The sequence below is a fragment of the Lissotriton vulgaris genome, chromosome 4_1 (assembly GCF_964263255.1).
Source record: "Lissotriton vulgaris chromosome 4_1, aLisVul1.2, whole genome shotgun sequence".
In the NCBI taxonomy this organism is placed as follows: Eukaryota; Metazoa; Chordata; class Amphibia; order Caudata; family Salamandridae; genus Lissotriton; species Lissotriton vulgaris.
In genome coordinates this window covers 636,209,499-636,224,256 of record NC_141691.1, presented here as the reverse complement: position 1 = coordinate 636,224,256, position 14,758 = coordinate 636,209,499, and the positions used below count along the sequence as shown (strand labels likewise).

Genomic DNA, 14,758 nt, shown 5'->3' with positions numbered 1-14,758 from the left:
TGAAGCCCTCACCCACCAACCTAGTTGGTGGCATGCTTCATCATCGGGCCCACCCAGTGACATCTAATATGTCAATCCTGATTGACCCAATCTATTTCTTTGAGAATGGAAATAAAGATGGCATTGTAAGGAAGTGTCTTACTCTGGACAGGTATGTTGCATGAAAAGCATTGTATGATGTTGGTATATTCTACTGATGAGGCATCAATGAGGATCGGGCCTTATCCCCTTAAGTGCTGCCTCGGTGCATTGGCCGACGGCAGCACTACCTCCCCAGTGCTGCGCACGACCATTGAACGTCCATTCAACACTAGTTCTAATGGACAGCGCAGCACTGGGGAGGAATGTTTAATAACAGCTATGAGGTTAAGTTGAAACTCAGGTCAGTGTTCAATATAGTATAAACCTTCTATGGACATTAGAACAAAGAGGCCTCATTTTAAACTTGATGAGTTCTGAAGAGTTTTCAAGCAATGCATGTATGCTTCAGAAAGGTGAATATAGAACAGAAAATAAGTATTTTGCCACATGTATTGCTCCTCATCCATTTTTGCAGTCACCAATGTATATATATGTAAACTAAATAAAATGCATGTTATTTTAAAGCACATAAAGCTCCCTGCAATAAATCCAAGTATCAAGACTGAGAAAACGACAGTAGTTCAGAACAACGTAATACCACCTACCACCACCAGCAAACGAGAACATCCGGGGAAAAAAGTTATCTTCCCACCTATGTAAGTAGTTTTGAAACATTCTTCATTACCACGATTCCAACCACTTATATCAAATTTATATCACTGTAATTGGGGACGCTGTTTTTATATTTTGCAAAAGTGTCTGATTTAAAAAAAAAAAGTTTTTTAGATAATGCCTAACACAAAAAGATAATTCTCTTAGTGGATTTCCATGTATAGTTATAAGCACTTGAATAGTCCCGCCTATGTGCGGGGACCCTGGAGCACTTCTTTAGATATATATTCTTAAGTGGGATTTTTTGCCTTTCTTCTGGAATCAGGAGACAATAATGCAGCCTAAATAAATAGGCTACACTGGCCGCATCTTCATCTTGAAGTGAAAAAAAGGAGCCAGTTTACTATATTTTGTACAATTTTTGAAGTGTTTAACACATAGAAGAATCCTCTTCACAAAACTCCTTTTTTCATGATAGAGATGAAAGGAGAGGACAGAATAGCCACATAGGCTGCCATTATATGTCTTAAAAATAGAAGCTGTGCCTTTAAAAATCGAGAGACCACCAGTATCCCATCATGCACAGCCAGTGGCAGTTACTTCAGTTCTTTTTTCTGGCTCCTGCTATCAGGACCTTGGAGCATTGAGCTCTACCAATTTTGTTTTTTTCTTCACAATTCACTTCTGAATTTAACGAATAGCTACTTCACTCAACGTCTTTGGTCTTTCCATACATTTTCTGTCCTTTTCTGACAGGAATTTTTAAAGCTTTCACTCAAAAATGCCATCTCTTTTGATAAGTGTTCAGACTGTGGTAGGAAGAAAACCAAGACTGATCCTCACAGAGTGTGTATACTATGCCTGCCTGCTACTCATGTTCCTGACTCCTGTTCTATCTGTAAAACTTTCTCTGAGCGCACCCTGCGTGATAGAGAGAAGATTTGACTTCAAGGATCAGAAGAGTGACAAAAACAGCAGGCTCAGTCTTCAGTTGGGTCTTCAGAGCAAGGAGAGGATCATTCCTCTACGAGGGCTCTGTCTTCAGCCTCTGGGGGGCTCCCCATCAGAAGAAGGGCTGAGAAACTGCACCAGTCCCGGTCGACGTCGGGGACGATGATGTAGAGAGGAGATACAGCGCTGACCTGTTCGCCGTCGACCCTGAGCTCTGGGTCAAAACGACGTCGGCGTTCCACGTCGAGAAGAAGATCTTCGACATCCCACGTTGAGGAGAACTACGTCGGCATCAGGAAGCCCACCGCAAACGATGACACCTTGCAGGTCGCCGTCGAGGACCTTTTCTCACCATCACAGTCGATCGACGTCGAGACAGATCTTCGGTCGCCAACGCGCTCCCAGCGTCGGTCGATGCTGAGGTCGTCCCTCCTTCGAGGCGACGTCGAAGGTCACTGTCGACGAGTAGATCAACATCAATGGGGACGGATGGATCTTCTTCAGGAACTTTGTCAGCTTCTTCAAGGCTTCAGGAGGCGCAGAAAAAGAGAAGGCTGATTTACATATCGTATTCTAAGTACTCCCGAACCCATTCTCCTAAGTACATCCCCCCCTCCAACGCTGCCAGATGTGGAACCAAGACTTCCACCTCCTCCTCCACCGCCTCCACCTCCATCTCCACCACCACCACCACCACTAACACAAAGACCAAGGTCTAGGTTTCACACAAGGCATTGGTCTCACAGTCATAGATGCTCCTCTACTCATTCACATCGTCAGCATCACGGAGGAAGGTCTCATTCCAGACATACCAGGGACACCGTCTCTTAAAGCACAGGGATGTATACTTCTTCACTGTCGGACTCTTCCCCCACCAAGGATTTTACTAGGTTATGACACTTCGACCTTTTAAGAAGTTCTGGTTCAGGATGCTTTGAAATTGAACTTTCAAGTATCCACTGCAACGCAAAGATCTTCTGTGATATTTGAGACTCTTCAGCAAAAACAAGATTCACGTCCCTTGCTTCCTCTGGTGCCGGGCCTTTTAGAACCAGCTATGGAACTTTTTCTGACACCCTCTTCAATTAAGTCAGCTCTATCCAGGCTGCAAAAGAAATAACGGCCTCCAGAGCAGGACCCTACTTTCCTACGGACTGACCCAGCTCCGGATTCTGTTATCGTTTTGGTGGTGAAAAAGCAACATGCTACAGCTCCAGCCTCTACTGTGCCACCAGATAAAGAGAGCCAAAAAATAGACTCAGTAGGAAGGAAGGTTTACAACACAGCAGCAACTACTATAAAAGCTGCTAGTGTCACAGCCTTACTAGGCAGATATGACTGACCACTGTGGGAATCCCTCCAACAGTTTGCGGACTACCTCCCTAGAGACAAAAGAGAGGACTTTAATGAGATCTTGACAGAAGGTCTTAGGGTCTCAAATCAAGTCATAAGCACAGCAGCCGACATATCCTTTCTTGCTGCTTTTGGGTATTGCCACGGCATGGCACTTCGGCGGCACTCATGGCTGCGCCTTACGTTGCTCAAACCTGAATCACAGCAGCGCATCCTGAATCTCCCGTTTTCAGGTACAACTCTTTTTGGCACTCGTGCAGAAGAGGAAATGGACAGGAAGAAGGCAGAAATGGAGACGCTAAAAGCTGTTGGCCTGGAAAGACCTAAGGAGCAGCGTAAATCTTTCAGACCTTTTCAAAGCCGTTATTCTACACAGATGATTCAAATCCCTCAGTGGTAACAGGGCGGCCAGTCAGGTACGCAAAAACAGTAGCAACGCTCCTACCAGCCTTATAAGAAACGACAAGCAAGAGGAAGTTCAGGACAGCAACCTGCACAAGGAGGCAAGATGCCAGCAGGGTTGAAACCCTGAAGCCTGTCTACCCCTCTTCCGTTACTCGCTCTGGTAGGTGGAAGCATCCAACATTACCTGGCAGAGTGGCAAACAATCACTCAAGACAATTGCTGACTATTGTTCGCAATGGATATTCTCTCAGATTCATCAGCCCTCTACCTTCAATACCTCCGAAACAATCTAGATTCCAACTGCAACAATTACAATTGGAAGTGAACATCCTCTTACAGAAGCAGGCGGTGGAACCCGTTTCTCCTTGTAAGGGTGTGGTGTGACCACTCACCTGAAATCTCAGAATGGCTGCAGGAGCGATGAATGACGAATATCCTTATACCTCTTGGAACACCTCTCAGTGCTGGGACTAAAACACTGTCACGCTGGCAGATCTTCCAAAAGCAAAGGGGAAGTGGATGAGAAAGAAGAGAAGAGAAAAACACTGCTTCTTCACTCAGCCTGGTCCAGCCTGGCACCACGTCTTGGGTCTCTGAGGAATGTACAGCGTTTACTTGTGTAATATTCTGACTGTAAAAATAGTAAGGATGAGTACTGTTACACTTCTCTGCACACATACACACTCACAAGTTTAGATATATCGAAGTCATATAATAAGTCTGTATTCACCTTATGCAAGGACCACTTGCAGCCTCTTAATATCTCAATCCAAAGGGGTGGTAGTGGTTTCCTGTCCTCTCATCCCGTTCTTTCTTTCTGCTGGGTCTTTCTCCCGTCTTTCCTTTTTTTTCCTTCTTTTCTTCTACTTCCTCCCTTGTCCCCATCCTCAATTTTAGAGAGTGATGCGTTTTGCTTTTGATCACTGACAGCCTATATTGGTTCATATTCTCAACTTTGCATTGATTGTCTTTTTTAATTTATTTACATCTATTTTACTTACTTCTTGAGTGATGTATATTCTCTCTTTTTTTTACTTATGTCAGATTGTATCACCTCTATTGTACTTGGTTTTTATTACTTGGATCATTATCTCTCTCAATAAAATCTTCTTGAAATCAAAAAAGTATAGACTCAAGTTCCAACAGGAGTAAGTATTTCAAAACAAAAGATTCAAAGGAAAAACAAAGGTAGTCAGAACTGGCACCATTCATAACGTGCACTTGTGTTTTAAAAACAAATATCACCATTCATAACGTGAACTAAAGTTTCCAATTTCTGAACTTGTCACAGGAAAGTACAGCACGTTATGCCACAATATAATAACTATAAGAAATACTGAGTATAAACACTGTTCGTTAATTCCTAAAGGACGATAAGCAAACTAAAAGTCTTTTTGTCTTGTTCCTAAAAGTCTCGTATTTGGGAGTTAGACAAAAACCAAGAAAATCGCCTTCAAAAACAATGTTGCCACTTCAGAGAGTTAGTGGTTAATGTTCTACACCAAGCACTGAAAGAAGTAGCCAAGCGCGAGGTCAAGAAGTCACAGACAAGGTGAAAAGACAAATGGAAGAAATAAGCAGCTCTTAGGTTGCCCAACGTGCAAGGAATCCTCTTGAAAGCCTAATCGAAGAAGTCGGATTGGGCATTGGCACATGACAGCCGGAGAGATGCTGAGACAGCAACCTGCAGGAATCCAGGAAATACGCTAAGCACTGACATGTGCAGGGCTTGCCCTTTTATAACCAACAGGACAGGTATTTGTAAACATGAGGCAAACCACGGCCCTCCACATGAGGCAAACCATGCCCTCCACATGCAGTTACACAAAGCTTTCCACACCTACCAGTATGACGGTTGGCTATCACATGTCATAATGAAAGCAGTCCAACAAGCATTTCTACAATTAAACTAGCGTTGGCATTTACAGGTTGGATTAAACAAGCATTGCTACAGCCAATAGAATCCTGCAGTAGGGAATGTAAAAGCAGTATTTAAAACACTATAAAGGATAATAAACATGGGTAACCAAGGAGCCTAGTGGGTGGGTAAAAATGAGACAAGGTGGGGCCTGACTCTCCTTTGCGATTGCAGACTATTGGGGTAACCCAATCAATGTTTAAGGACCTGGGTATGGTATAATATAAATAACTAATGGTCCCAGGCTTTATAGAGAACACCATGGAAAAGATTCACAAAAATCAAATATACTTAGTGGCTTGAAAAATCAGTACAATGTAATAAATATGTAACAAAACAGAATTTTAAGTACGCACCAGTAATGTCTTTATAAAATAGGGTTTTCTACTGAAAAAACAGTGGGTGTCACTTCTTTATTTCCCTTGTGCGTACTTTAAAATTCTCTTTTGTTATGTAATAATTACAATGTGCTGATTTTTCAAGCAACTAAGTGTATTTGATTTTTGGGAATCTTTTCCTTGGTGTTCTCTAAACAGTCTGGAACCATTTGTTATTTATATTATACTCCTTTACAAGGAGGCACGGGCTATACTCGAAATTCTTTCTTGTCAAGAAGAAAGGCAGGAACGTGTTCAGGCCCGTTCTCGATCTCCTGACTGCCAACAAGTGGATTCAGAGAGAAAGGTTCCGGATGCTAGCATTGCTCCAAATTTACCCTCAGCTACATCGAGGGGATTGGTTATGCGCAATCAACCTTCAAGACGCATACTTCCACATTCTCATCATAAGGAAACATCGCAAATTCTTGAGGTTTGCAGTGGGGAACAACCACAGTCAGTACTGTGTGCTTCCATTTGGCCTGAAGTCAGCACCCAGGACTTTTTCCAAATGCATGGCGGTGGTAGCGGCCCATCTGAGGAAACACAAATTGTTTGTCTATCCCCATTTAGACGATACGCTGATCAGGGCATCCATGTCTCAGGAGGCTCAACTGCACATCAATTGGAACTCAGATCTTCTCATTCGGTTGGGACTTCATGTCAACCAGGCGAAGGCAACCTCAATCCCTGTACAGTGCCTGCAGCATTTGGGAGCTTCCATCGATACTCTCACAGCAAACGTGTGTCCTTCGGAGGAGAGGCGCTTATCGATCCTTCGGAAGGCTCAGGCTGTCTTGACAATGTCTCACCCAACCGTAAGGAAGGTCTCCTCGCTCCTGGGTTTATTTGCATCCTGTATATTCCTCACACCAAATGCACACCTTCCCATTGAGACTCCTGCAGGAAAGCCTGGAATACCAATGGGACCAGCAACAGGAGATTGGGAAGCTCGGATTCGATTGTCTCAGTATGCCCTCCAGTCCATCAAATGGTGGTGCTACCCCTCCAATCTCCTACAAAGGATCCCTTTTTACAAGGTGATACCTGTTCACACCATAGTCACGGATGCCTCTCTCCAAAGATGGGGAGCCCACATAGGCCAACTTCAAATTTAGGGCAAATAGTCACCTAGAGAATCCACTTACCACATCAATCTGCTAGAGCTACGAGCAGTTCATCTGGCACTCAAAGCTTTTCAGCCATCACTCAGCTCCAACTGCCTGCTGCTTATCCAGATAGACAATACAACAACAATGTACTACCTCAACAAGCAGGGAGGCACGAGGTCCAGACCATTATCTCGGGAAGCCCAGACAATCTGAAAATGGCTTCTGGACAGAAACTGGACAATAACAGCAACTCACCTCCCAAGTGTTCAGAATGCTTAGGCCGACTCTCTCAGCAGACTCCTCCAGGGAAACCACGGGTGGGTCTTGTACGATGACGTGGTCCTCAATATCTTCAAAGATGGGGTACTCTGGAGGTCGACTTGTTTGCCACCTCAGAAAATAGCAAATGCCAAAGCTGCGCGTCAAGGTACTTCCAACCGGGATCCCTGGGGAATGCCCTATGGATCAACTGGTCAGGCAGATTTCTCTACGCCTTTCCTCCAGTTCCCCTAATCTCTGCAGTTCTCATCAAGCTGTCGCAGTCACAGCCAAAATGATAGTCAAAGCCCCGGAGTGGCTACTTCAATTGTGGTTCCCGTACCTCCTTCACTGCTCTATCCGTCCACATATCAGGCTTCCATGCAGAACAGATCTGCTAACAAAGTTCAGAGGCTAGATAGTGCACCCCAACCTCTCCTCTTTTAATTTGGCAGCATGGCTCCTTAGATAGTACAGTATGTACACTTGAACTTACCTCACAACTGCATGGAAATCCTCAAAGAAGCAAAGTGGCCTTCCACACGTTCCGCTTATGCTCATTAACGGAAGAGATTCTGTATGTGGTGTTCTTCGAAGAATGAGGATCCTACCTCTTGCCAGGAAGATGTCATCCTTTGATATATTTGCACAATCTGACCTTCAGTGTTCTTCCGTTAGGGTTCATTTGGCAGCCCTACCTGCCTACAGGAAATGCCCTTCACAAACTTCCTTTTTCAGAATTCTTGTCATCAGAGATTTCATTGAGCATTTGAAGAAGGGTTTTCCTCCAATTAGAAGTTCTTCTCCTTGGTAGCTTAATGTGGTCCTCTCTTGTCTTATGCAGGATCCTTTTAAACCCATACATATAAGGCGTCTGTTCAGTATCTGTCTTGGAAGACGGCTTTCCTTGTGGCTATTACATTGGCCCGCATAGTTAGTGAAATCCAGGCACTTTGCTGTCAAGGGCCATACACAGTGTTTCATGCATCTAAAGTATTCCTCCCTAAGGTGGTTTCGGATTTTCATGTAAGTCAAAGATTTGTTTACTTACCTTTTTCCAACATCCATCTACTGCAGCGGAGAGATCTCTTCATTCCATGGACGTTAGACGGGTTTTAAAATTCTATCTGGATAAAACTAAGGATCTATGGAGATCTGACCAATTATTTGTAAACTATGGCTCCTTCCTTACAGGTTTAGCATCTTAAAAAGCTAATAAATCTCTGTCCGTTAAGCTTAAAGCTCACTCTACCAGAGGGAAGGCAGCTACTGCGGCTTTGCTTCGTAATATACCCATTGCAGAGATATGCAAAGCTGCAACCTGGAAATCAGTTCATACATTCACTAAACATTACTGCCTGGACATGGATGTCAAGGCAAATGCTCAAGTAGGGCAGACTTCCCTTAGGAACCTATTTGCATAAATCTGCATTCCTTTTTTCTCTGTCTCTTCCATCGCGTTGTATACGGATGGGCTTGCTAGTCTATTCAAGTGCTTATGACTATACATGAAAAACCCCTACGAGAGAAAGAACAGTTTCTTACCTGTAACTCCAGTTGTCTCTTAGGGGTATTTCCATGGTAAGTCATAAGCAACCCTCCATCCTCCCGGGTGGAATAGACAGAGATATCCATAACATAAAACATGTATTCACTTCTCATCGCCCTCAAAAAGAACTGAAGTAACTGCCACTAGTTGTGCATGATGGGATACTGGTGGTCTGTGGATTCTTAAAGACCCAGCTTCTATTTTTAAGACATATAATGTGAGCATTTGGGGCTATTCTGTCCTCTCCTTTCATATCTATCATGAAAAAAGGAGTTTTGTGAAGAGGATTCTTCTATGTATTAAACACTTCAAAAATGGTACAAAATATAATATACTGGCTCCTTTTTGAGTGAGATCAATATGCACCCAGTGTAGCCGTGTAGCCTATTTATTTAGGCTGCATTATTGTCTCTCTATCTCTTAAGTGTCTTTGCAGGCCTTACTGAAGAAAGGCAAAGAATCCCACTTAAAAAGATATAGCTAAAGAAGTGCTCCCGTGTACGTGGGCTGGACTATTCAAGTGCTTATGACTTATCATGGAAATACCCCAACGAGAGAACTGGAGTTACAGGTAGGTAAATGTTTCTTGTCAGTCACAGACTACATTTGAAGTTCCCTTTTTAGATCACAGCCTAACAGACAGAGCAGCTGTCTGGTTTGCTAAAGACATCTTGGGGGCAGTACAAAAGGGGGTGGTAATGGACGGAGCATCTGAACCAATCAAACACTCACACCCAGTCAAAAGATCTGGGTTTAATCCATCACTGTTCTTTAGCCCACTCTGCCACCCCAGTTCAGACATGGCTATATGCAAATCAGTCTGACCCTGTGCCCCATGGGAACAGTCCAGCCCGAACTGCCAAGCCATGCCTTCTCTGGACCGGAAACAAGCTTTGAGGACCGGTTTCTGGCATTCCAGACATCTTCAGCTCGTCTTGCTTGAATCCAGTGGCAAAGTGAACAAGGGACTCACGTCTGAGCATACCCTGCCACACTTGTCATAATCTAGTGAATAGTCCCGCCCATTTATGATTTAGGGAAAGGAATGTGCATTGCCCCAGGGGCCCCATCGCCAAAGACCAATATTTTAGTAAAGGGGGCCGCACACAGCCCTCCTATTCAAGCCCTAAAAAGGACTTGGGCACCCTATTCCCCGGGCCGCATAAGCAATATTGTGGAGGGGGCACACCTCAAACCTCTAAGAGGCCCCAGGGACCCCCATCTCCCAAGACCAATATCTTAATACAGGGGAGGAGGGCTGCTTGACCCCCTGAGCCTGAAAAGACCCCTGGGACCCTATCTCAAGGGGCTGGCACTTAGAAAATGTGGAGGGGAGTATGCAGCCCTCTCACAGTCGTTTATTGGCCCGGAGGATACGGCCGGATTGGGGATGGTGTTCTGGGGTCCCCAACCCTCAGGACACTATCTATTTCCAACAGCACAGGTAGGGAAAAAGTTTTGTGCTCCCACCTGGCGGAATCACAAAGCATTCCCCAAGCTGTCCCCAATAGCCAGAATGGTTGTCACATAAATCCTCTCACTTTGAAGACAGAGAAAGAAGGAGTAGTTTCTTTTCTGTAACTTCAGTTCTGTAGTAGGGGTATCTCTGTTATAGTCATAATCTAGTGAATAGTCCCGCCCATGTGCGTGGACCCCGGAGCAATCAAAAATAATCTCTTAAAGTGTCGAAAAAAATGCAGAACTGCACAGACACTTAAGAGAGAATTTAAAGACATATAATGCAGCCTATAACAGGCTACACTGTCCAGTACTTCAGCTAGAAATTCCACCAAAAATCCACAAAACAGCAAAGCCTGTCCAGATTTCCCTTGCCTTAGGCAAAAACCCCTCTGGATGTTAGAGAGGAAGACATGGACAGACAAGCCCCATAGGCTGCCATTATGTGGCTCAGAATAGGATACTGTGCCTTTAAGAGAACTTTCCAGAACTTCACAGTATCCCAGAATGCCCTGCAGGCCCCTCTTACTTTCAGTTCTTATTTCCGGCTCCTGCTAGCAGGACCCTGGAGCATTGAGCTCTACTTTTTTGGGACTTATTTGGTGTTTTTTCACTGATTTTCGAAGTTAAAGTACTTTATTGTGCTGTGGGGCCTTTCTTCTTGGTTTTCTCACTCTGTTTTTGTCGAAGATGCCTGCCTTATTCGACAAATGCCCGGAGTGCTCCAGGAAAAAGGCCAGGTCGTAGCATCAGGAGGTGTGTATCCTCTGCCTTCCAGCTTCTCATGTTCCAGAGGAGTGTGCTATCTGCCAAGGCTTCTCTGGAAGGACACTGAGGGAAAGGAAGAAGATCAGACTTCAAGGTCTCGAGGAAAGGAGACTGAAGGCTCAAGGTGGGTCTGGAGGGGCTTCTTCTGCCCATGCTGAGGCCCCTGGGGGGTTCCCCAGGGCCAGGAAGACCAGCAAACGTCACCATTCTCCGCCCGGGTCCGTTGCGCCCACTACGGCGTCGAGAGGAATTACTGCGGTCTGTTCCCCATCGTCGGAGACGAAACGACGTCGAGGAGCGGCGTCGAGGGATGTTACCAGACCTTCGAAGTCTCCGGTGTCTGTGTCATCGTCTTCATCTTCGACGTCGAGCGATCGGCGTCGAGGAGCCCGGCGTCGGCGCTCGCCGTCGAGGCGATACCGCCGTTCGCCATCGGCGAAGAGGAGGTGGGCGTCGTTGGTGAGTTCCTCGCCGTCGAGGTCGCCGTCGAAGGCCAGGTCGCCGTCAAGGCACAGGAAGTCGCCGTCGAGGCACCGGAGGTCGCCGTCGAGGCGCATGAGGTCGTCGTCGAGGCGCATGAGGTCGCCGTCGAGGCACCGAGGTTCGACGTCGAGGCACCGAGGTTCGACGTCGAGGCACCGAGGTTCGGCGTCGAGGCTCAAAAGGTCTCCGTCGAGGTGCCGAAGGCGTTCGACGCCGAGGAAGAGACGCTTGGCGTCCAGGGGCCGACGCTCGCCGTATGGTCGCCGTTCTTCGACGCCGAAAAGAGGTGGAGACAGACCTGACGCCGTGGGAGGTTCGCCTTCGTCCCAGGCTGGAAAGGAAGGGGGTTCACCGCGCTCGGTGTATTCCGAGGGATATACCCCGTCGGGGAAGATGACTCCCCCCCCCCCCCTCCTCCGTTACTGAGGGGTCCCCGTCCGAGGACACCTACGCCGCCTCCGTTGCCTCCACCGCAACCTGGATCTGGGTTACCTGAGGTGCCACCTCCCGTTCCTCCGAGGTCGACCTCTTTGCCTAAGTTTCCGACGCCTCCGAAGGGTACGCCTAAACCTAAGGCTCCGTCAAAACCTAAATCTCCTGTGGACCCGGTTGACCGTCCTCGGCCGAGGAGGTCCCGTTCACGCTCCGGACGGAGAGGAAGATCAAGGAGTCGCCATAGATCCTCCACCAGATCAAGACGTCCCCATAAGAGGAGGGGGTCCAGGTCACGCACGGACTCCTACAGGACCCATACTTCCTACTCGCCGACCTTATCGGACTCTCCAGAGACCAGGAACTCTCCAGTGGACGACATTGCCACGTTCCAGGAGGTTCTCCTGAGGGGGGCTGCAAAGTTAGGTATCACGGTGACGGCTCCAACACCTACGACGTCCGTGATATTCGAGACGCTTCACAAGAAGCACTTGTCTCGCCCTCTTCTGCCTCTGGTGCCTGGACTGAAGGAACCTGCGGAGGAGCTGTTCCTCACGCCAGCGGTGGTGAAGGCCGCTCCGTCCCGGCTTCTGAAGAAGTACAGGGCCCCGGATTCGGACCCTGCATTCCTGAGAATGGATCCGGTACCGGATTCGGTGATTGTGACGGCGGCCAGAAAATTACACTCTACCTCCCCGTCATCCACTGTGCCACCAGATAAGGAGAGTTGGTGGATCGACTCAGCAGGAAGGAAAGCGTATGGGACCGCTTCCGCAGCCATGAAGGCTGCCTGCGATACAGCTCTGCTAGGCCGTTACGACCGGGCGCTGTGGGACTCCCTTCAACAGTTCGTGGAACTGCTTCCGGGAGACAAGAGGGAGGACTTCCAGGAGATCCTCAAGGAAGGGATGCTGGTTTCAAACCAGGTGATCAGTGCAGCGGCGGACACCTCCCTGTTGGCCTCACACGGTTACTGCCATGGAATCAACCAGCGGCGGCACGCCTGGCTTCGGCTCACGCCACTCAAGCCGGAGGCCCAGCAGCGGGTGGCCAATCTGCCCTTTTCCGGAGAGACCCTTTTCGGTAAACACGCAGACTATGAGATGGCCCGCATGAAGGCGGAGGCAGAGACCCTAACGGCTGTGGGCTTGGAGAAGCCCAAAGAGAAGAAATCCTTCAGGCCTTTCCAGAGGCGCTACGGCGCACAGGTGAGAAAGAGGGCAGTCTTCGGGACAGCAGCAGCAACAACAGCAGCAGTTCCGGAGACCCTTCCAGAAACGTCAGAAGGGTAGAGGGGGACAACAGTCCTCTACCGCGAACAAGGGCCCGGCCGGGTCTCGACCCTGAGCGGTTACTCCCCCGTCATCCGTTACCCGCTCCGGTGGGGGGAAGCGTTCAATTTTTTCTGGCAGAGTGGAGAAAAATTACTCAGGACAAGTGGGTGCTGAATATTGTTTGCAATGGATACAGTCTTCGATTCCTCAGCCCTCCTCCAGCGATCCCTCCGGTCAGCTCGCAGTATCAACTGCGCGAGCTCCAGGCGGAGGCCGATATCCTGTTAAGGCAAAGGGCGATAGAAGACGTACCTCTGTCTCAAAGAGGAAGAGGTCTGTACTCCCGGTTCTTTCTGGTTCGCAAGAAGGACAAAAACGAGTTCAGGCCCATTCTGGACTTGCGGCAGGCAAACAAGTGGATTCGCAGAGAAAAGTTTTGCATGCTGTTGTTGCATCAGATTTATCCTCAGTTGCAACAGTGGGACCCGCTTTGTGCCATAGACCTACAGGATGCGTACTTCCACGTACCCATCGCGTACAAACACAGGAAGTTTCTGCGATTTCAAGTCGGCACCAACCATTACCAATACATTCTCGAAGTGCATGGCAGTGGTAGCGGCACACCTCAGGAAGAACAAGGTGTTTGTCTACCCGTACCTGGACGATTGGTTGATCAAGGCCTCCTCCTTCTCAGAAGCTCAAGCTGACTTCCAGAAGACGTGCGTTCTCTTGAACAAGTTGGGGTTGCACATCAACATGTCCAAGTCTGTCCCGATCCCGGTCCAATGCATTCAATACTTGGGAGCCACCATCAATACGCTGTCAGCAAGCGTGTCTCCTTCGGAGGAGCGACGGCGATCGATCCTTAGGAAGGCTCAGGCTCTTATGACCGCTCCATCTACAACAGTGAGGACGGTATCTTCTCTACTGGGGTCGATGGCCTCTTTTATCTTCCTCACTCTTCATGCACGACTACACATGAGACCTCTGCAGGAGTGCTTGGAGGACCAATGGGACCAGAGGAGAGGATCTTGGGACGACAGGATACGACTGTCTCTGCATGCTCTTCAGTCTCTGAAGTGGTGGTGTTCAGCTGAGAATCTCCTCAGAGGGGTTCCCTTCCACAAGGACATTCCTACTCAGACTATTGTGACGGATGCTTCTCTCCAGGGCTGGGGAGCGCATTCGGGAGACTTACAGATCCAAGGCACGTGGTCTCAGACAGAGTCCACGTATCACATCAATTCCCTGGAACTCAGAGCTGTTCACTTGGCACTGAAGGCCTTTCATCCGTCCTTCCGGACCAACTCTCTGCTTGTACAGACGGACAATACGACCACGATGTATTACCTCAACAAGCAGGGGGGGTCGAGATCGCGCACCCTGTCTCGGGAGGCGCAGACGATCTGGCGCTGGCTTCTGGCCAGGGGATTGACGATAACGGCTACCCATCTGCCAGGTGTGCAGAATGCTCAGGCGGACGCACTGAGCAGACTGATTCAGGAAAACCACGAATGGGTCATAAACGACGACGTACTAGGAGAAGTCTTCGAAAGGTGGGGGACTCCAGACGTAGATCTGTTCGCCACCGCCGAAAACAGCAAATGCCAAGACTTCGCCTCCAGGTACTACCAGCAAGGGACGCTGGGGAATGCACTCTGGATCAACTGGTCGAACAGCTTTGTTTACTCTTTTACGCCCATTCCCCTGATTCCAGCGTTGCTCAT

At 47.9% G+C, this 14,758-nt stretch overlaps 1 protein-coding gene across 4 annotated transcripts in view; it reads left to right on the top strand.

Annotated features, from left to right (window-relative positions):
• C4_1H7orf57 (chromosome 4_1 C7orf57 homolog) overlaps positions 1-14,758 on the top strand; it is a 242,188-nt gene that overhangs the window by 176,165 nt on the left and 51,265 nt on the right. For all 4 annotated transcript variants that reach the window (XM_086964899.1, XM_086964896.1, XM_086964897.1 and 1 more), the window contains exon 6: positions 607-737. In XM_086964899.1, coding sequence (XP_086821025.1) covers positions 607-737 — 131 coding nt within the window. The remainder of the gene's footprint in view (positions 1-606; positions 738-14,758) is intronic.